Source organism: Lotus japonicus, chromosome 3, assembly GCF_012489685.1.
Source record: "Lotus japonicus ecotype B-129 chromosome 3, LjGifu_v1.2".
NCBI lineage: Eukaryota > Viridiplantae > Streptophyta > Magnoliopsida > Fabales > Fabaceae > Lotus > Lotus japonicus.
The window spans coordinates 43,163,253-43,185,580 of record NC_080043.1 but is presented as its reverse complement, the minus strand read 5'-3'; the positions used below and the strand labels follow the sequence as shown (position 1 = coordinate 43,185,580).

The 22,328-nt window shown below is 35.1% G+C and overlaps 4 protein-coding genes and 1 pseudogene across 6 annotated transcripts; all 5 read left to right on the top strand.

The window, feature by feature from the left end:
• The first annotated feature begins 2,611 nt into the window (after nucleotides 1–2,611).
• Nucleotides 2,612–3,160, top strand: LOC130744192 (uncharacterized). Its single transcript, XM_057596383.1, has one exon. The coding sequence runs from the start codon at nucleotides 2,612–2,614 to the stop codon at nucleotides 3,158–3,160; it is 549 nt and encodes a 182-aa protein (XP_057452366.1).
• Nucleotides 2,665–9,946, top strand: LOC130742859 (uncharacterized). Of its 3 annotated transcripts, none has more exons than XM_057594953.1 (3): nucleotides 2,665–3,542; nucleotides 5,750–7,348; nucleotides 9,555–9,946. In XM_057594953.1, the coding sequence occupies exon 2, from the start codon at nucleotides 6,313–6,315 to the stop codon at nucleotides 6,964–6,966; it is 654 nt and encodes a 217-aa protein (XP_057450936.1). In that variant the 5' UTR covers nucleotides 2,665–3,542; nucleotides 5,750–6,312; the 3' UTR covers nucleotides 6,967–7,348; nucleotides 9,555–9,946. The 3 variants fall into 3 exon arrangements, 2 of the variants coding, with proteins under 2 accessions (XP_057450936.1, XP_057450935.1); XM_057594952.1 differs by lacking the exon at nucleotides 2,665–3,542 and adding an exon at nucleotides 3,609–4,122; XR_009021288.1 differs by lacking the exons at nucleotides 2,665–3,542; nucleotides 5,750–7,348 and adding an exon at nucleotides 7,371–7,928.
• A 2,363-nt stretch (nucleotides 9,947–12,309) lies between these two features.
• On the top strand, nucleotides 12,310–13,407 carry LOC130744191 (F-box/LRR-repeat protein At4g14096-like). Its single transcript, XM_057596382.1, has 4 exons — nucleotides 12,310–12,594; nucleotides 12,744–12,899; nucleotides 12,993–13,173; nucleotides 13,316–13,407. The coding sequence occupies exons 1-4, from the start codon at nucleotides 12,310–12,312 to the stop codon at nucleotides 13,405–13,407; spliced, it is 714 nt and encodes a 237-aa protein (XP_057452365.1).
• A 2,402-nt stretch (nucleotides 13,408–15,809) lies between these two features.
• On the top strand, nucleotides 15,810–18,042 carry LOC130742855 (RING-H2 finger protein ATL64-like; annotated as a pseudogene).
• Nucleotides 18,043–19,694: 1,652 nt separating this feature from the next.
• On the top strand, nucleotides 19,695–21,916 carry LOC130742856 (60S ribosomal protein L11). Its single transcript, XM_057594947.1, has 5 exons — nucleotides 19,695–19,816; nucleotides 19,959–20,066; nucleotides 20,157–20,199; nucleotides 20,776–20,971; nucleotides 21,518–21,916. Exons 1-5 carry the CDS (start codon nucleotides 19,814–19,816, stop codon nucleotides 21,711–21,713), a joined length of 546 nt encoding a protein of 181 aa, XP_057450930.1. The 5' UTR covers nucleotides 19,695–19,813; the 3' UTR covers nucleotides 21,714–21,916.
• The last annotated feature ends 412 nt before the right edge of the window (nucleotides 21,917–22,328 follow it).

Sequence of the window (22,328 nt, the reverse complement as noted above, 5' to 3'; positions counted from 1 at the left end):
ACACCGTATTAGACATGATAGTATAAGCTTATACAATACATCATGAACTTATCCATCGATTGGTGCTTACATTGTATTGTATAACTTATACATCAATCTCCTCTTATACATTAAAATGATGGATTATTTAATCTACCCTATAAATGATGGATAAGGCATGATAAGAGTGTGATGTCACCACAACAAAAGGCGTTTCCAGCGGCAATTAATATTGCTTTTAGCGGCAATAAAAATGGTCGCTACGACTATTACCGGCACATGGGTTTCGGCTGGCGTATCGAGGGTCGGTAAATGGTTTACCGGCACTTATTCCGGCCGCCGGTAAAGGCTTCTTGAATTGTCAGGGAAAATAATTACGTTGTAGCAGCAATTCCTTGCGGCCTTTTTTATTGCCGCTAAAACATATTTTCATATTTTACGATTACTCTTTACTTTTTGTCGATTATAGACCGCCAGATTTGTAGCTGCCAAAAACACTATTTATCATAGACCTTTTGCAGGTCATTCAAAGCTTTCATCACTAGGCACTAGCACCATCCAAGTGGTTTTGAAATAAAAAGGATGTAAACAAATACACTTGGACACTAAAATACACAAAAGCTCTAAACTAATGCATAATCAAATTTACATTAAAACTTCTGTCCAGTGAAAACAACACTGAAAATTATATTCACTGATCATACATTTATCAAGTTATATTATTTAGAGGGTGGACAAACCAGTAGAAATTCAACATGTTACATCTCTTGATAAAGAACACTTCAAAAACATATACTGATAGCTATCATTTCAAATTTTACTAGCTTTTGTTTAATAATACAGATATGCCAGAAGAGTCTAGCTACATACCAATACAATTTCAGTGTCAAATGATACATACCTCAAGACATTATCATCCAAGGAACAGCCCCCAACCCAATAGAAAATGTTGTTATATATTATGATTACAAGAAAGAAAAAAATCAAAGAATTTCAAGTCAAGCTGGAATTTAAAGACTGTATAGTTAAACTATCAACTATAAAACGACTGTATAGTTGCGCGCTATCTCACCAACACACCAGAAATTTCTAATGTTGGCACCCACTCAAACAATAAGCCTTGATTCTGATTCATGAAGTCAAGAAGGTGAATTTCGATAATAAAGCTGTCCAAGAATGTCCAACTTGGGGAAACCTGCATATATACAAGAACTTTGCTAAACATATAAGTTCTTAAAAGCAATCAAAATCTGCAATTATGAAGTAGTATTAGTCATAATGTGCATTTGGATAGCTTCTGCAAATAATAGTGCTTTGGTAGCTTCCCAAGGGAGCTTACAAAAAAGAAAAGGCCTTGGTGGATTCAGATCATGGTGCAAAATAAAATAAACTCCAAAGTCAAATATATTGAAGACAATAAACTCCAAAAGTCAACAATTGAATGTGGCACATAAAAATACCTACTCACTAACACCACTTAGCATAAAACCCTTGTATGATGGCCTTCTTTGAATCAAAGGTATGGGATAGAACTAAATTAATGTACAAAGTATTGCTAGAAACTTTAAGTACAATTCAAGCTGAGACTACATACGAAAGTTAAGCATTTACTAGTGCATATGAAAGTCTGAAATCTATACAAAATTAAGACAAAGAACCTGGATATACATATAGGCACTAAACAAACTTAGATTATTTATCCATTGGGTTCTCCATTTTCCTTTGTAGTTAGGGTGCTTGATTTTCTACAAAACAAAAGCAAATGCAAATAAATCAGGTAGTGGTTGAGAGGGTAGGGTTCTATGGCTCCACAAGCTAAAAAAAATGCAAATTCAGGTTTATGGTTATAGAAAGGTAAGGGAAAAAACATCATTTGCTCCATCTCCAATAGCTAGAGTTGCGCTAATAGTTCTGTTCTTAATCACATCTCAAATACTCCAAAATAAAAGTCACATATGCTGGTTCCAGATTGATAAAATGTTCCAAACATGGTTTGGGTAATACTATGGAAAGTGAAACAATCATACTCTTAACTGGTCCAACAAATTAGATTCATTATATAATTTATAGCTAGGAACTTGGTTTAGTTAGGTGTTATTAAACCAGGGTGCTTTATCCAATACTGTAATTACTATAGTTTTGAAGTAGGATGGACTAGCAAAGCTTTTTAAAGATTAATCATCTCAATAACCTGATTTGCTTATGGTTATGGGTCTCTATAATATTCCTCATAGTTTCAAGAAGGCTCACTCTCTTAAAGAAACAAGGTCTACCAAGACTTATAATTATGGAAATTTTCATATCTTCTCTCTGAAGATTTACATGTGAATTGTTGAGCATATAAAATGAAGAAGTATAGTTCAAATCATGTAGTTAAGAGATCACCACAAAGGAAACAGTTTCATCAGAACTTACACAACACAACACTACTTCCCCCGCAATTTCTACACACAAGTTTTTCCTTCCCATCATCTGTAGCTGCTGCCAGATCGAAAACAAGTCGGGCATAATCACCAACCAAAACTAGAGTGGAACACAATCAATAGTGATTTGATCATAGACTTGACAATTAGCAAGGAAGGGATGTAAATCTCAGCATTTCATCAAACAAGAAAATTGAGAATTTCTCAAAATGAGACAGACAATATCAAAATTTCAGAGGAACAATCCGCCAACCTTTGAAGGAGCATACGACCCTGACAAAGCACAGGCATGGCTGAAAGCAATTGAGAAGATCTTTCGAGTCATGAATTGTACTGGCACGCAGAAGGTGCAGTTTGGCACCCATATGCTTGAGAAAGAAGCTGAAGATTGGTGGGACAACACTGTTCAGAGGTTTGAAGGTGATGGGATGGAGATTACTTGGGATCTTTTCAAGGGTGCATTTCTGGAGAAGTACTATCCAGAAGATGTGTGTGGAAAGAAGGAAATTGAGTTTCTTGAACTGAAGCAGGGTAATGGAACCGTGGCGGAGTATGCTACAAAGTTTGAGGAATTGATTAAGTTTTGTCCCCACTACAATACTGCCGAAGCTGAGAGATCTAAGTGTAACAAGTTTGTGAATGGTTTGAGACCTGAGATCAAGAAGGTTGTGGGATATCAACAGATTATCCGATTTTCTGACCTGGTTAACAGGAGTAGGATATATGATGAGGATAGCAGGGAAAGTGCTGCTCACTAGAAGTCTTTGAAAGAGAAGAAAGAAAAGGGGCAATTCAAAGGGAAACCGTATGGGAATCCTGCTGATAAGGGTAAACAAGAAGCTGGTCATGACAAGAAGCCGAGTGGGGGAGGAGCTCCTAATCCGGTTAGGTGCTACAAGTGTGGTGTTGAAGGACATCGTTCTCCTGAATGTCCCAATTCAGAAGCAACATGATTTAAGTGTGGCAAGCTGGGCCACAAATCCTTTGAGTGCCTAGAAGGTAAAACTGTGGCATGCTACAGATGTGGAGAGCAAGGTCACATCAGTACTAATTGTGACAAACCCAAGAAGGATCCTGCAAGGGGGAAGGTGTTTGCTTTATCTGGTGCTGAGACTACTGCTGAGGATAGACTAATTCGAAGTACGTGCTTTATTAAATGTACATCTTTGATTGCCATTATTATTATGGGTGTGATTCATTCTTTATTTCATTGGAGCTTGAGAGTCAGATGAGGGAGTCCTACCCCGAATTGTTCGTTTAAGGAAATTTTCGAGGGCGAAAATTCTTAAGTGGGGGAGAGTTGTAACACCCTGTTTTTAATTAAAATAAGGTTGGTATTTTAATTTAATTAAGATTCTATTGTATGGTGGTTTAATAGGTGATATAATAATACTTTAATGAAATAAAATATTTTTTTTGTGATGTTGGGTGTGTTTTATGAAATGGAAGAGAGCTAGGGGGTGAAAGTTACGATTAAAAATAGAGACAAGGACTAGGAGAGATTTTAGGATTTTTAGTTTAGCCCTTGAGGAATTAGGTTTAGATGGTTTAATAAGGATGGGGAAGCAGCTAAAGAAAAAAAAGATAAGAAAGAAGAGGACGCGTGAAAGAAGGAGAAAAAAAGAAGAAGAAGGCTGTGCGTGAAATAGCAGGAAGAGAGGGAGAGGGGATCGGCTTCGGAGAATTCGATCGGGAACGGGGAGCTGCACTCAATCCAAAGGTAAGGGTGGGATTTTGAGTTTCTAATGGAATTATGGTGAATGATATTAGGGATTTGGGAGATGTAGAATTGTTTCTGTTAATGATGTTCTGGAAATCTGATTTGAAATCCATTGATTTTGGGATTTTCTTTTGTGTGATTGAACGGGGTGAGGGCAGAACCTTAGTATGCTAGGAGTTTTGGGTTGAGGTTCCTTTTTGATTTTCTTTATGATCACGCACATAAGGACTGTTAGGTAGCATGCTTGTTAGGTTTTGTGTCTTGTTTGATGAGAAACAACTTTAATCACTTATTTTGGAACATAAAACGGACTGGTCATTTTCCTGGTATGAACCGTGACTTTCGAAGCCTTTTAGAGCCTGTTTAGAGTGCTCGAATAATGTTGCGTTGAACTGAGAAAGTGTAGCCCTTTGAAAGAGCTTTCTGGAATGATATGGTACATAATTTTTGTTTGAGAGACGAGGTCTGTAAGTTCAGTTTAGTAAACCATGTTTTTCTGCGCTCTGTATCTGCTATCTCTGTCAGTGAACTTCAACGTGATTTTTCACCTTGTTAATGTGCCCAGAAAATTCTTTGATGAACAAGAAAGTGGTAGAGTTTTCTGTTAGCTTTTCAAATTGAGGTCATTTGTAATTTTTGAACAAGTAACGAATCCTGTAGGTTATCTCTACTGAAATATGTTTCTGCTGTGAGCGTAATTCCTGAACTGCTATATGATTTATGCACGGATTTGATGATGCTGTGCTGCTGTCCAAAATTTCCTGGGCTGGACAGTACACTTCGAGACCTGTTTTCGCCCAGTTAGAGTGCTCAAATGAAGATGTGATCAACTAAGAAATTGTAGGACTTTAAGTTAGCTTTCTAGGCATATAAAATACATGATTTTTGGTTCAGTAACGAATTCAGGAGACCGCTTTTAGTGGCTGGTGTTCCTGCTGTTTTTCCAGATTACGGAAATTCTGATTGTTTTGGAAATATAATTAGATTTAGCTTACATGTTGTATGAAAGTTAATGTCTTTATGTGCCATGTATTAGCTATGAGGATGATGCATGTGGCTGAACACCTTTAGCATGAAATCCATAATTTATTTACCATATGTGATAGCTTCTTCCATGATTGCATGCTTAAGTGAGTTGTTTCATTGATTTGGTGCCAAAATTGCCTAAGATGTCTGGGTAATTGAATAGTTGATAAAAATGCATGTGTGCTGAATTGTGTTGTTTTAAGCGATGTTAGTGATGTAGTGATATAGGCGCAATGCCTCATGTTGAAGTGATGATTATGAGATGTATACGTCCTTTTGAGTCGCATAGCATCTGCATACTCTGTGATGGCCTGTATTGGCGATTTGTGATGAAGGCTTATGCCTTGTGCCTCCAATAATTGGCAATTAGTGATGAGGGCTGAAGCCCTGTTGGTACCACATACATATGCATAGTCATTGTTGTGTTCGAATTGTATCCGAGTCGATGACGTTATTTGTGACTGTTTTAGTAACTGAGCTATATGAATATAAAAAGAAGTGGTGTGGCATTAATCTAGCATATTTATTGCCATTCTTATATTTATGATACTCGATATCTCACCCCTTCTGTTTGAATGTTACCCTTGTTGGTAACGTGCAGGTAATCAGGAGGAGTAGTCTATAGCCTTTATTTCGAGTTGGAGTCCTTGCTCTGATACGTAGCACTCGGGGGGGAAATGGACGCTTGTTTTCCTTCTGTTATAATTTGAATTAAGTTGTTATTTGAGAAGTTGTTTCTGTTTTAAGTTGTGGGCAAGATACTATGTTTTCTTTAAGTTTTAAAGACATTGGATTCGCTGCATAACTATTTGTCAAAGTGAACTAGTTCAAAGACTAATTAACTGTCACAAGAGCATTTAAGTTTATTTATGAGTTCATCTCAAAGTTTATGTGCTATGTATCTGTTACAAGAGCATTATGTTAATGTTTTAAGTGATTATGTAATGCCTCATGAGTGTTAAAATTTTTATCACTCTGATATTTGCAATACATATGCCGTTTAGAATTGGGGTGTTACATTAGTGGTATCAGAGCAATGGTTGGTCAGTGACCAAGTTTTTAGTATAATATATATTCTAATACTTACTGATACTCGATATGTGTAAGTAGCATTATCGAGCTGTTGTTTGATAAGAGTTGTTGGTTGTTTGGAGATTCAGGAAAATGGTTGCCGGAAGGAATGATGAAGCTATCGCTGAGGCATTGGCAATGATGGCTAGCGCCATTGGGCAAGGTCAGCAAGCGAACCTTGGGAACCATAATCAGGATGAATTTTGTGCTTTGGGAAAGTTTCAGAGGAACAATCCGCCAACCTTTGAAGGAGCATACGACCCTGACAAAGCACAGGCATGGCTGAAAGCAATTGAGAAGATCTTTCGAGTCATGAATTGTACTGACACGCAGAAGGTGCAGTTTGGCACCCATATGCTTGAGAAAGAAGCTGAAGATTGGTGGGACAACACTGTTCAGAGGTTTGAAGGTGATGGGATGGAGATTACTTGGGATCTTTTCAAGGGTGCATTTCTGGAGAAGTACTATCCAGAAGATGTGTGTGGAAAGAAGGAAATTGAGTTTCTTGAACTGAAGCAGGGTAATGGAACCGTGGCGGAGTATGCTACAAAGTTTGAGGAATTGATTAAGTTTTGTCCCCACTACAATACTGCCGAAGCTGAGAGATCTAAGTGTAACAAGTTTGTGAATGGTTTGAGACCTGAGATCAAGAAGGTTGTGGGATATCAACAGATTATCCGATTTTCTGACCTGGTTAACAAGAGTAGGATATATGATGAGGATAGCAGGGAAAGTGCTGCTCACTAGAAGTCTTTGAAAGAGAAGAAAGAAAAGGGGCAATTCAAAGGGAAACCGTATGGGAATCCTGCTGATAAGGGTAAACAAGAAGCTGGTCATGACAAGAAGCCGAGTGGGGGAGGAGCTCCTAATCCGGTTAGGTGCTACAAGTGTGGTGTTGAAGGACATCGTTCTCCTGAATGTCCCAATTCAGAAGCAACATGATTTAAGTGTGGCAAGCTGGGCCACAAATCCTTTGAGTGCCTAGAAGGTAAAACTGTGGCATGCTACAGATGTGGAGAGCAAGGTCACATCAGTACTAATTGTGACAAACCCAAGAAGGATCCTGCAAGGGGGAAGGTGTTTGCTTTATCTGGTGCTGAGACTACTGCTGAGGATAGACTAATTCGAAGTACGTGCTTTATTAAATGTACATCTTTGATTGCCATTATTATTATGGGTGTGATGCATTCTTTATTTCATTGGAGCTTGAGAGTCAGATGAGGGAGTCCTACCCCGAATTGTTCGTTTAAGGAAATTTTCGAGGGCGAAAATTCTTAAGTGGGGGAGAGTTGTAACACCCTGTTTTTAATTAAAATAAGGTTGGTATTTTAATTTAATTAAGATTCTATTGTATGGTGGTTTAATAGGTGATATAATAATACTTTAATGAAATAAAATATTTTTTTTGTGATGTTGGGTGTGTTTTATGAAATGGAAGAGAGCTAGGGGGTGAAAGTTACGATTAAAAATAGAGACAAGGACTAGGAGAGATTTTAGGATTTTTAGTTTAGCCCTTGAGGAATTAGGTTTAGATGGTTTAATAAGGATGGGGAAGCAGCTAAAGAAAAAAAAGATAAGAAAGAAGAGGACGCGTGAAAGAAGGAGAAAAAAAGAAGAAGAAGGTTGTGCGTGAAATAGCAGGAAGAGAGGGAGAGGGGATCGGCTTCGGAGAATTCGATCGGGAACGGGGAGCTGCACTCAATCCAAAGGTAAGGGTGGGATTTTGAGTTTCTAATGGAATTATGGTGAATGATATTAGGGATTTGAAGATGTAGAATTGTTTCTGTTAATGATGTTCTGGAAATCTGATTTGAAATCCATTGATTTTGGGATTTTCTTTTGTGTGATTGAACGGGGTGAGGGCAGAACCTTAGTATGCTAGGAGTTTTGGGTTGAGGTTCCTTTTTGATTTTCTTTATGATCACGCACATAAGGACTGTTAGGTAGCATGCTTGTTAGGTTTTGTGTCTTGTTTGATGAGAAACAACTTTAATCACTTATTTTGGAACATAAAACGGACTGGTCATTTTCCTGGTATGGACCGTGACTTTCGAAGCCTTTTAGAGCCTGTTTAGAGTGCTCGAATAATGTTGCGTTGAACTGAGAAAGTGTAGCCCTTTGAAAGAGCTTTCTGGAATGATATGGTACATAATTTTTGTTTGAGAGACGAGGTCTGTAAGTTCAGTTTAGTAAACCATGTTTTTCTGCGCTCTGTATCTGCTATCTCTGTCAGTGAACTTCAACGTGATTTTTCACCTTGTTAATGTGCCCAGAAAATTCTTTGATGAACAAGAAAGTGGTAGAGTTTTCTGTTAGCTTTTCAAATTGAGGTCATTTGTAATTTTTGAACAAGTAACGAATCCTGTAGGTTATCTCTACTGAAATATGTTTTTGCTGTGAGCGTAATTCCTGAACTGCTATATGATTTATGCACGGATTTGATGATGCTGTGCTGCTGTCCAAAATTTCCTGGGCTGGACAGTACACTTCGAGACCTGTTTTCGCCCAGTTAGAGTGCTCAAATGAAGATGTGATCAACTAAGAAATTGTAGGACTTTAAGTTAGCTTTCTAGGCATATAAAATACATGATTTTTGGTTCAGTAACGAATTCAGGAGACCGCTTTTAGTGGCTGGTGTTCCTGCTGTTTTTCCAGATTACGGAAATTCTGATTGTTTTGGAAATATAATTAGATTTAGCTTACATGTTGTATGAAAGTTAATGTATTTATGTGCCATGTATTAGCTATGAGGATGATGCATGTGGCTGAACACCTTTAGCATGAAATCCATAATTTATTTACCATATGTGATAGCTTCTTCCATGATTGCATGCTTAAGTGAGTTGTTTCATTGATTTGGTGCCAAAATTGCCTAAGATGTCTGGGTAATTGAATAGTTGATAAAAATGCATGTGTGCTGAATTGTGTTGTTTTAAGCGATGTTAGTGATGTAGTGATATAGGCGCAATGCCTCATGTTGAAGTGATGATTATGAGATGTATTCGTCCTTTTGAGTCGCATAGCATCTGCATACTCTGTGATGGCCTGTATTGGCGATTTGTGATGAAGGCTTATGCCTTGTGCCTCCAATAATTGGCAATTAGTGATGAGGGCTGAAGCCCTGTTGGTACCACATACATATGCATAGTCATTGTTGTGTTCGAATTGTATCCGAGTCGATGACGTTATTTGTGACTGTTTTAGTAACTGAGCTATATGAATATAAAAAGAAGTGGTGTGGCATTAATCTAGCATATTTATTGCCATTCTTATATTTATGATACTCGATATCTCACCCCTTCTGTTTGAATGTTACCCTTGTTGGTAACGTGCAGGTAATCAGGAGGAGTAGTCTATAGCCTTTATTTCGAGTTGGAGTCCTTGCTCTGATACGTAGCACTCGGGGGGGAAATGGACGCTTGTTTTCCTTCTGTTATAATTTGAATTAAGTTGTTATTTGAGAAGTTGTTTCTGTTTTAAGTTGTGGGCAAGATACTATGTTTTCTTTAAGTTTTAAAGACATGGGATTCGCTGCATAACTATTTGTCAAAGTGAACTAGTTCAAAGACTAATTAACTGTCACAAGAGCATTTAAGTTTATTTATGAGTTCATCTCAAAGTTTATGTGCTATGTATCTGTTACAAGAGCATTATGTTAATGTTTTAAGTGATTATGTAATGCCTCATGAGTGTTAAAATTTTTATCACTCTGATATTTGCAATACATATGCCGTTTAGAATTGGGGTGTTACAACTGCCACTATAGTTGATACCATCATCGTTATCGCCACTAAAACTACCACCGCTGCCACCACCCTCCACCACCGTCGCCATCTCCACCACCACCACCCTCCAACACTGCCACCATCGCTGCTGCCACCACTACTACCGCCACCACCCACCACCACCACTACCTACCACCACCACAACCCCCACCCTCCATCACCGCTACCATTGTTGTCGTCACCGCTGCTGCCACCACCACTCATCACCACTATCTTCACCACCCATTAGCATCATCCTCATTTTGATACTATCTATCGTTATTTAATATTTCACAAAACATATGATTATATTAACTTAAACAATATGATAAATTATACAGTGTATGACCAAATGATGTGTATATATTTTATCAGACCTTATTTTACCAGGCCTAATACAATCATGCCTTATACTATCAGACATTATACTATACAACATACTAAACGGACCCCGAGATTGTTTAATTTCTTTGATTTAATTTAATTTACTTTTATTAATTACACAAATGTTTTTGGTCCTAAGAAATATTAGTCATTTTCAAAAAAAAACAATATTAGTCCCTTCCTTGAGTTCCTTCTAACGTTGTAATTCTATTTCCCTCCTGCATTACCTTTTTTGTTGCTTCTCTTTCACTGTTTTGATACCCTCGCCGCTTCTTCTTCGGGTACGAATTATTTCCTTGCTCTCTGATTTAATCACATAACTTCCATAATTTCATGATGTTCTCTTTTGTAATGAGCTGTGTTTGCTTCAGTTGCGTGCGTGTTTTATTAATCTTCATGCATTCGAATATTACCAAATTTTTTTAGTGAGTTTTAGTTCAACAAAAAACATTTCTAACAAAATGGGTTATGTTGTAGTTTAGTGTAATGAATGACCATTGGAACTGGGTTTTTTACTTGTGTCATTTACTTCCTCAACTCACCTTGTAGGGTTACAATACTAGTGAGTTTAGGAGTAGGTTATTTAGTTGAATGAATGATCATTGGAACTGGGGTTCGTCATGTACACCATTTGAAATAGAGAAAATGCTTTCTTTTGAACACACTTTTCGACACATTCATGTGTTTGGTTGTTTTCTAAAAAGTAGACACATTTTTTAAGAAGTGAGGCAAATGCGTCGAATTTTTAAAACATAAACCAATCATTGAAAGTGTGTAGGACAGTGTGTTCAAAAGCTTGTGTCACATATGCTCCTCTTTGAAATATATTATGAGCATGTTTACAAACCACAATGAATTCTACTTGCTCAAAATCAATTCTAACCCGTTGGAATGATGTTTGAGTGCACCAGTAAAGCAGAATCAATTCCACTTACCCCAAAAAATAGCTGCTTCTATGTCAAACATAGTCAATTCTTATATTTTTAAAACTGAATTTCATAACATTACCATACGAACCCACTTTTTTCATAAAGGTATCCAAACATAAATCACATCATTTTAACTCACGTTTATTGTACGCAATTTTAGTATAGTCAATTCTGTTCATATTCTATTCTGCTGATCCATACACACATTATATTGTGTACACCATCAGTAAAAAAGCCAGGATTTTGCTTGTCTAATGGAAGCTACATGCTTGACTTGTGAGTTGTGACTTGTCTGCTTGACAGTAATATTTCTTTGTGTTTTTGTTTTTGGTAGGCACTACATACAACACATGATTTCATACGCTACAAAGGATAATGTGGATGATAGTGACATGAAAGATATAATCAGCAACTTACCTGATTGCCTTCTTCTTTATATTCTTTCTTTACTCCCTACCAAAGATGCAGTCTGAACTTCCATTTTAGCAAAAAGGTGGAAGTACTCGTGGACTGACTTATCTGTCTTTAACTTTAAAAACGATCTTTCAAAGACAAGCAAGGAGGAAAACCAGATTCAGGAATCCGCAAATTGCTTTTTTGATCTAGTGGACAGACTGATTCTCCATTCTTGTTGTACATTTTATTGTATAAAACGCCTCCATATCGCGTTACATGGAGTTATTGTTGATGTAGACAGAGTTATTACTGTTTTATATGTTGCAGGGTTTCTCAAAGTTGAGGATCTTAAGTTTTCCCTAGTTCTAGGGGCTCCGTTTCGGTTGCCTTATGGTTTGTCAGCTTATGAATCGTTGAATTATCTGTGTTTAGAAGTGGGCTGCGTTCTAAGTATTCCTAGTGGCATTCATTTCCCTAGCTTGAAGACATTAAAGCTTTCATGTATTATCTTTTCAAGTGCAAGGTCAGTTCAACAACTTTTCTCAGGGTGTCCTGTGCTCCAACATATGACCTTGTAAAATATTGATTGGAAGAATGTCAGACGTGTTGGCGTAACAATGTCCTCATTGAAGACATTAACTGTCTATTATGACCTTTTTGGTCCGGATGCTATGCTCACTTGTACAATCAAGATTGATGCTGTGAATCTTGTAACTTTCAGTATCACAAGCTATCTAACAGTACAGTTTGTCCTAGTGAACCTGGACTCCCTAGTTGATGCGCATGTTGATTTTGTGAGTTTTGATCCGTTTTTGCAACAAATTGCTGGTCCCTGTACAATTAATCTATTGAGAGGATTTGGTAACATGAAGACTCTCAGACTATCAAATGATACAGTTGAGGTATGTGTTGGATAATCATGTTCATCTTCATTTTTTCAAATGCTGCGTTGTAATAGCAGTTGAAGTGCTTGCCTTTAATTATCTGTTACTAATATTCATTTTATATTTCATCTGTATCACAGTGAATTTACTTTTATTTCTTTTACTAGTGTCTTTCCTATGCAAAAACTACACTCCATCTCCTTCCTATGTTCAACAATTTGACATATCTTGATGTCGATTTGGGAGCTACTGAGTCCACTCATGAAGCCTTGATGGACATTCTCCAAAAGATGCCTAAACTGGAAACACTTTATATTCCTACGGTACACCGTACCTTCTGCTTCAATGCTTTTTCCTTCTGCAGCCAAAGTAGTATTATTTTTGGTCCATTGACCTGTTTATTGATTCTTATTTAGGGGTTTCACCCAGATGTCTGCATGAATGGCAAAGGTTGGATATTGAATTCAGTGCCTTGCTGTTTCAAATCTTGTCTCAAGTTATTTTGCATTTCAGATTTTGATGGAGGTGTAGCTGAAATGGAGTTGCTGAAGTTTGTGCTGAAAAATGCCACAGTTTTAGGGGAGATCCAGTTATTCTGTTCAGATTAGTTTAGTAGCAGATTTGGAGAAGCAGGCTGAAATCTGCGACGAATTGCGACTTGTAGGCAAGGGAAGCTGTGTCATTACATTTAAGTAAATCTTTTTTTTTGTTTATTGTTTTTTAAATGGGATTCATGTAGATACAGATGCTCATCTTATTGTAAAACTTGAAGTGTGGTTGAATCTATTAGCTTCAGAGACAACAGAGAATCTGAATTCTCATTCTGCATGACTATTATGACCCATACATGAAGCAAGCTGAAATAGATATTTTTTAAGTAACCATAATCTTATTTAGTACTTTCAACAAATGAGGGGAGAAGTGTTTCCTTAATTCAACTACTCGAGGAAAGCTAAAGGAAATAAAGTCCCATTGCAATTAGACAAATAGTAGCAAACATGCTCCCTCCCACATTGTAACGCTTTTCAACATATTTCTTGTTACTGGCCGACTCGGATGAATTTAACTCACTAATAAAGAGCGTTTATAAAAGAGTATTTTATAAAATCTGATACTAGTATTCCTTTTACAATTATAAACTAGAAATAATACCTGTGCGTTGCACGGATTAATTTACAATATTTTTCAAAATTATATATATTTATTATAGCCTTAATAAATATTAAAATATTTTTAATTATAAAATATAATAAGTTAAATAATAATGGAAGTGAGACATTTTATTGAACATAATTAGAGTTCTCTAGATCTAAATAGTTTTTTATTACTCAAATTTAATAATTGATATTTGTTAATTAGCACTGAAATAGTTTTACTATTTTATTTTTTTAATAATATCTAAAATCATTTTTAAATCAATTAGTAAGTTTTTAATATCATAAATAAGTTATAATGACATTTTTTTATACTTTATATCATTAATAATGTAATTTAAAATTTTAAAATTATATAAGAAATGATTTTTTATTAGTGTAAAAATTATTTAGTAAATTTAAATTTATTCAAATTTGATCATAGTTATTTTTCTCTGTTATTCTTTCTCAAGTCATTTCTACTAATATACAATAGATCAATTTTTTTTGAAACAAAACTTAATTTATTGAAAAAAATAAATCATGAGAACAACCCCTCATGTAGGTAATTACACTATGCTACACATAACCCATAAGACATCCTGCCTCCCACTTTTTATATTTAAATAAATTTTTCAACAAATGCACATTACTCATATAGCAACACATTTTATTTAAAGACTATTTTGTCTTAATCATTTAACGTATTTTTTATTTTACAATTTAATATATAGTACTTTCACATGTTTTATTGTAGTTTTTTTGTTGTTGATGATTTTTTTTTCCTAAAATAAATAAATAATAAATGAGTAATGTAAACAAATTTCAAATTTTAGTTTATAATTTTATTTATTATTTAATGTAGGTAGCTAAATAGTCTCTAGTTAAAAGTTACTTTACGTTGGCATGTGTAAAGTCAAAAATTAAAAAAATTGGCAAGTTGAATAGAAAATAGAATTTAATTTTTTTTATACTTTATATCATTAATGAAGTAATTAAAATTTTAAAATTATATAAGAAATGATTTTATTAGTGTAAAAAATTATTTAGTAAATTTAAATTTATTCAAATTTGATCATAGTTATTTTGCTCTGTTATTCTTTCTCAAGTCATTTCTACTAATATACAATAGATCAATTTTTTTTGAAACAAAACTTTATTGAAAAAAATAAATCATGAGAACAACCCCTCATGTAGGTAATTACACTATGCTACACATAACCCATAAGACATCCTGCCTCCCACTTTTTATATTTAAATAATTTTTTCAACAAATGCACATATATTATACTCATATAGCGACACATTTTATTTAAAGACTATTTTGTCTTAATCATTTAACGTATTTTTTATTTTACAATTTAATATATAGTACTTTCACATGTTTTATTGTAGTTTTTTTGTTGTTGATATTTTTTCCTAAAATAAATAAATAATAAATGAGTAATGTAAAAAAATTTCAAATTTTAGTTTATAATTTTATTATTTAATGTAGGTAGCTAAATAATCTCTAAAGTTACTTTACTTTGGCATGTGTAAAGTCAAAAATTAAAAAAATTGGCAAGTTGAATAGAAAATAGAATTTAATTTGTTTAACTTAATTGGGCAATGCATTTAATACTTATAGCTCAAGTGAGCTTTACATATATATATATAGATAGATATAGATAGATATATAGATTAGTAAATAATATGTGACATGACTAGGAAAATTAGTTAAGGGGGCACAAATTTATCTCGCCCAAAAACCACCACAATTAATTGGAAGAGATAGTATAAAAAATTTAGTGAAGGGCAAATTCATGTTTGAATACTATTTTAGTAAGGATTTTTTTTTTGTCTTTGCGGCGACTACCCCATTAGGGGTGCGTTTGGATACAAATTGAGTGCAACGTGAAATAATTTTCATTCCAATCAATAAGAACATAGTAGAAGTGCAACATATAAGAAAAATTGAATAAATAAAGAATCCACTTACACTTTAAGAACAAGGTTCTTTTTCTTTTTTCCTTCATTGATCAGCAGCAGCAACAAACAAAAGCATCTTCAAGATGGAGTGAGAATCAGAATAGAAAATAATGGAACTCAAAAGTAAAGAGTAGAAGTGACAACATTACTAAGATATATTCTTGCTGACAGCAAAATGAACAGAGCCATGGATTTCCAAAATCACAAACAAAACAATATCTACAGCCCATGTAAGAAAAGAATATTGTATGATCAATTGAGGAGGAAGGTGAAATCAAGTATTACAACATGAGCAATTTCACGCCATTGCCAGGGCGTTGGAGGAGAGGTGTTAGAGCCTATGACGCTCACACCACCAACAATAGTGAATCCAATGAAGTGCCTGTGTTTTACAGATCTCACTCTACAAGGGTTAATGTAAGTATATGTAGTTCTTGATTTAATAGCAAGATTTTTAAGACATAGAAGGAAAAATTAAACAAATTTTTGTTTGTAGAAGAAGAGGGTGGAATTATGACTCACTGATGTTAACAACTAGTATGTAATTCAGCAATGTTATGTGTTACCAATGAAAATTGCGAGAAATGTTGATGTGTCAAAGCTAACTGTGTTATTTTGCGGATATCATGAGGGGTAGTGAGAGATAACTTACACTTCTTATGTTTCGTATCTAACTTCTTTAGTATTTTTCTTATGTAATTTTGGTTCATATTAGCAGGATGAGAGGAGTTCAGGTGTATCTGATCCACTGCAGTGGTGGGAAGTCAGAACTCCAACAAGACACCACACTTTTCCAAAGTAAGGCCAAATTGCAAACTAATTTGCTTATCTGTTTAAACTTCCCTAATTACATCTATAGAATGTACTACATGATAGACCACGTTTTACTGACGAATAAATTAATTTAGACATGCTTGTTCTGGATTATCCAGTAATACTCTACAAATGGTTAGTAGTATGAGAAGATATTTTCATTGATTAAATCAAATGCTGAGATGATTGGCATTCAGATGCTTGTTTGGATTGCTATGAATTTTATACAATTGAAAGGTATTGGAATTGATGTGATCATGTGACACTTAGAAATCCTGTTCAAAGTACATTTCCTACAAATTCAGGATTTTAAAATTTGGTTTTAACTAAGCGAATTGACAGCTAAAATGCTACTCTATGGAATGGAAAAAGGCACCAAGAGCCTAGTTTTTGGTAGTAATAAAATTCTTGGTACTAGAATGGCAGACAATGAACACTGTTATTTGAATTTAACATTAAGGTATCGTTTGGAAGAACTTATTTGAGTTTATCTTATAACATGAACAGTTATGCAAGTGGTTGAGAGAACTTACCTAAATAACTTATGATCTACCTTTAAGCTGTTTTGAGTTTATTTTCATTAACTGCTCATACTAGCTTATAAATAAGCAATTAAGCACTAATGCGATAAGATGAGCATTTATTGTTATAAGGGCTTAATTAAGATGTTTACTCAAACACACTATAAATCAACCCAATTGATGTATTATTTTTCTTCTGCTGCAATAGGACTAGCTAATGGAATGTGTTATTTAGTTGCATGAGCTTGTGATTTTTAGGGCTGGGGTGAGTGAAGCCTTATTGACTTACCAATTTTTAAGCAATTTTCAGTTTTCCAGCACAGCCACACAGCAGACAACAAACTAATGTTCCCAATGGGGACATAGGAAGAGGCTTCAACCCCAGGCTGAGACAGATTTTCCAGCAGCCACATTCAAGATCCACAGTCCAAACAAGCACACAAGCTCCCCGAGTGGAAGAAAACACCAAATCAACAGCTTTGAGCAAGCTTAAGAAAGTGATCTACAATAACAACCCCACCCCAAAGAGTTTAGCTAGGAGAGTGAGCTTATACTATAGAGATAATTCCAATGCTTTGAAAAAGAGAGTGAAAGAAAAGGATGAAGATGGCAAGAGATGTGATCCCAAAGAAGAAGTGATGCTCACTCCATGCAACCACATGTTTCATGAGGATTGCATAGTGCCTTGGCTAACAAGCAAAGGCTAGTGTCCAGTTTGTAGGTTTGTGATTTGGGAGAGGGTGAACAACAACACTTCATCATCTTTCAGCAGGAATAATGATATTGTTTCCAATTTGGAACCTGGTGACCTGATTGGTGGAGAGCTTTTGTCAATTCTGAGGGCCATGGAAGTGGCTTTTCACTTGGGGAGTATAAATTACACATAAGAGCTTACTAAAATTAGTCTGCATAGCTTCGATTAGTAAGAATTTGCTTAAAGTTGGTGTGAAGGTTTGCTTTAAAAGTTTTTATCATGTAATGTAACACTTGATAGGCGGGGCTTATGAGTTATGCAAGTGACATTGGCAAAATGATCAGAGTAAAAATCATCTAATAACCAATATTTTGTTCATTATTATTTGATTGACCATGCTTTATATTAAATCAACATTGATATTTTTTGGAAAAATAATTTGTTTATTAAATAACTACACGGCTACAATCGCTGCAACCTCATTGACTTGAAATACCAGTTAAGTTAAAAAATGTCAGTGCTACATGAATATGTGATGTGGTACCAACCTTCACTTTAACACTCTCTTTTCAATATATTTTTATTAATTAAAAGTTATGTGGATTGATTCCACCAATTTAGGAGTGGGACTCCATATAATTTAGGAGATCCCAAATGCAGTTCAATGAGTAAAAAGTGAAGTATTAAAAAGTGTTAAAGCGAATATTGATAGCATTTCTCAAATAACTATACCATGTTATCATAAAAAATTACTTAATATCAAGAAGTTTTTCACCTCTTTTCTTAACACCTCTTTTTCTTTTAAAGTACCTAATATTCCAAGAAGTTTTTCAAATCATAAAAGAGAATGAGGAAGCTTCGGTGAGGGGTCGATAAGGTTTTGCAGTGGTTGCTAGGTTCTATGGTCCTTGAGAGAGGTTGTAGTTGTGGATGAAGAGAGTAGATTTGATCGGAGTATGGTGGCTGGGGTGGAAGTTATGGTTGTCTTTTGTCGGCTAGAAGCCGACTAGTAAGAAGAAAGCTAATAGGTGAGCAAGTAAGGTTAGTCGGGAAGGATGTTGGCTGGTTGGAAGTCGACAAATAAGTAGGTCGGTGTGAAAGTTAAGTTAACTTGGAAGCGAGTTAGCCGGCTGGAAAATAAGCTGATAAGGAATATAGGTGACAAGTAAACTAGTTGAGAGAATTTAAATAGGGACTAACCAATAGAGAAGTGACTTTTTAAAGTTTTTTTTTTTTTTGAAAATAAGTTTGAAGTTACAATTGTGCATGTTTGGTTTGACGTTAGAGCTAACACAAATGTGATTTCATGTATATCAAGACACCATGGAAGAAGCTAGAATTTGTGCATGTTTTCACATCAAAGTAAACGCAAACGTGATTTCACGTATTTGAAGGTACTAATGGAGAAACTAGAAATTGCTACATTAAGTTTAATGTGGATCAGAGAAGTATGAGTTTGACATGTTGACTTCAATGTGGATCCACATTGAGTTTAACGTGAATCTAAATGGTCACAAATGACACGTTAAGTTTGAATATGAATTAGAGAAACAAGATTTTGACACGTTGAGTTTAACATTGATTAGAGAAACAAGATTTTAACACATTAACTTCAACGTGAATCTATGTCAAGTTTAACGGAGGCCACTCACCTTCTAAAGTAGGTCTTTACATGATTCAATAAATAGATATAGATAAATAAGACTAAAAGAAGTGCACTTTCAAAAGAAAAAAGAAAAAGGGGAAGAAAAATGAATAGAATACGTAAATAAAGAGAAACAAGGAATTAACAAAATGAAAAAGGATAGAAGATGGTCCAAAATTACTAACATTGATTTACTCTAAATTCATCAATGCTTTTGTAAAAAAAAAATTCATCAATAAATTATCAATGTCTTTTCTAATTTTCTTTATGTTCTTTTATTTGTGTTCCTCTATACTGTTCAGTGTTCATGTTCAGTGTTGTTTGGGCTGGGCCGTTGGCTAACCAGGCCTCACAGTGTTTTTGTAATCAAAACTCTCACATATAAATATTATAATATTTCTCCATTACACACTCACTTCTCTTCACCTAGCCGCCGCTGCAACCCTACCACCCTCCAGATCCAATGGTATGTTTCTCTTCCCTTTCTCCTCCTCCTCCTTCTCCTCCTCCTTCTGTAATCTTCATCGCTTCACAGATTCGATTCCTTTTTTCACATTTTGATTCTCATGTTTTTCGTTTTGTTGTGAATTGAAATGAATTGGAATTAGGCTTCAGAGAAGAAACTCGCGAACCCTATGAGGGAGATCAAGGTCCAGAAGCTCGTCCTCAACATCTCCGTCGGTGAGAGTGGTGATCGTCTCACCAGAGCCGCCAAGGTTTTTCATCATTCTTCTTATTGGTTCCGTTTTGTTTTGCTGTTACTTTTTCAATTTTAAAATTGTTTTTTCTTTCTTTCTGTGTTGCAGGTGCTGGAGCAACTTAGTGGCCAAACCCCAGTGTTTTCTAAGGGTAAGTTCTAAACAAATTTCAAAATGGGTTGGTTATTTGGGCTAGTTCTCCAAAATGTGTTAATTTAAAGGGATTTATTATTAATGAAATTAGTGTGTTAATTTTATTTTGGGTTTAATTAATATTTGCATATAGTGCTAGTGAAATTAATTAGGGTTCAGGTTTCAGTTTATTTTAGCTTTGAAATGTGAGCTTCATTGTCTTTATTGATTGCATAATGAAGAGCTTGATTGTAGGATGATATGGTCGTAGTTTAATAGTTTGTAGCTTTTGGGAATTACAGTCATGTGTGAACCTTTTATGTGTGGCTAATTGAATTTATAGGACTTAGGAATGGTGTATATAAGCATTAAGATGTAAAATATCGTGCAGAAAGTGTATCCCTTCCCTCGAGCTATACCTTTGTTTTGTTTGTTCTGAATTAAGCCTTGTTCTCTAGCGCAATACACAGTAAAAAGAGTCTATTTGAAGTATTTTAAATCATTAGTTGTTGTTGTTGATATTATAGTTATGTCTGGTATCAGTGGCTGTCTTATCTTTTGTCTTTCTTAAGTATTCTCTCTTCTGTTCTGGCAGCCAGATACACTGTTCGATCCTTTGGAATCAGAAGAAATGAAAAGATTGCATGCTATGTCACTGTTAGAGGCGACAAGGCAATGCAACTTTTGGAGAGTGGATTGAAGGTGAAAGAATATGAACTTCTTAGAAAGAACTTTAGTGATACTGGGTGCTTTGGCTTTGGTATTCAGGAGCACATTGACTTGGGAATCAAGTAAGCTGAAGCACAATTCTTTTTTTTTTGGTTACAACACAATTCTTTGATTTCATGCAATTGTTTTATTAATTTTTGTCAGAGAAACTATACATATTCATGATTTTGGATCTATCATAATATTTGTCTTCCACTTTCTTCACTGTTGAACTTGACTTAGGTGTGTTTGGCAGAACTTATTTGAGTTTAGCTTATGAAAATACCACATGACTAACTATAACCTCTTTTTTAAGCTTATTTTGATAAGATTTGTTGATTGGTTTATGAATAAATGCTTACTTATAGCTTCTTTTGTGCTTATCGTCGTAAGTTTTCTGATTATGATTATCATAAGTGCTTAAATGAGATGTATACCCTAACAACCTCAAACCGTATAAAATTTTCTCTATTTCTGTTTTGGTTTTTTATAAAAAGGCTGTTTTATGATTCCTGTTTTATGTCAAATGACTAGTTTCATTCCCTTCTTGTAGATTGATATGTTGTCAATTTCTTTTATAATCAAGATTTAAAACTATTGACACATTATTTGTCCCTGGCCCATTTCAGGTATGATCCATCCACTGGAATTTACGGTATGGATTTCTTTGTTGTTTTGGAGCGCCCTGGTTACCGTGTGGGACGTCGCCGTAGGTGCAAGTCCCGTGTTGGGATTCAACACCGTGTCACAAAGGATGATGCTATGAAGTGGTTCCAGGTGAAATATGAGGGAGTGATCCTTAACAAGGCTCAGGCAGTGTTTTAATTCAACCATGTTCACTTTAGGAGAGTATGTTATGTTTGCCAACTATAGTTTGATCTTTTTCAGATAGTATGTTAAGTTTCAGGCAGTTTTGGCATCCCTCAGGTGTCCTTGTAGGGCATCAGGCAAATTTTCAATGAATACTTTTGTTTGTCAATTTTGTTGTTTTATGACGAAAGCTCATGGATTACTATTGTGCTGTTAAATGTTTCTTGTGCTAAGAGTCTAGCAACGAATTGCAAAGTTTACAATGGTTTTTCGCAACCAAATGTTACTTGTTTTTCTATGCAAAACAGACCTAAACATTATCTGTCAGCCCACTATTGTGCTGTTAAATGTTACTTGTGCTAAGAGTCTAGCAACGCATTGCAAAGTTTACAATGGTTTTTCGCAACCAAATGTTACTTGTTTTTCTATGCAAAACAGACCTAAACATTATCTGTCAGCCCACTTATTAGGTAGACTGGATTTTGCTAAAAATTTAAGCTCTCTTTTGAGTTGGAACTGGCCAAACCTATGTTTTAAAACATAATTTGTTGGATAGATGATTCTTTGCCTCATCCCTCATTTGGTGAAGAGTCAACCCTATTCTCCATATACCACAGTTGCTACCCACTG

Bases quoted from the DNA above. Each gene is read 5' to 3' on its own strand.
- LOC130744192 (XM_057596383.1), top strand. From the start codon at position 2,612: ATGAGACAGACAATATCAAAATTTCAGAGGAACAATCCGCCAACCTTT.
- LOC130742859 (XM_057594953.1), top strand. From the start codon at position 6,313: ATGGTTGCCGGAAGGAATGATGAAGCTATCGCTGAGGCATTGGCAATG.
- LOC130744191 (XM_057596382.1), top strand. From the start codon at position 12,310: ATGTCCTCATTGAAGACATTAACTGTCTATTATGACCTTTTTGGTCCG. The intron at 12,595-12,743 runs GTATGTGTTGGA...TTCTTTTACTAG, and splicing joins TATCAAATGATACAGTTGAG to TGTCTTTCCTATGCAAAAAC. The intron at 13,174-13,315 runs GTTCAGATTAGT...GGATTCATGTAG, and splicing joins AGGGGAGATCCAGTTATTCT to ATACAGATGCTCATCTTATT.
- LOC130742856 (XM_057594947.1), top strand. The intron at 20,200-20,775 runs GTAAGTTCTAAA...CTGTTCTGGCAG, and splicing joins AACCCCAGTGTTTTCTAAGG to CCAGATACACTGTTCGATCC. The intron at 20,972-21,517 runs GTAAGCTGAAGC...GGCCCATTTCAG, and splicing joins CACATTGACTTGGGAATCAA to GTATGATCCATCCACTGGAA.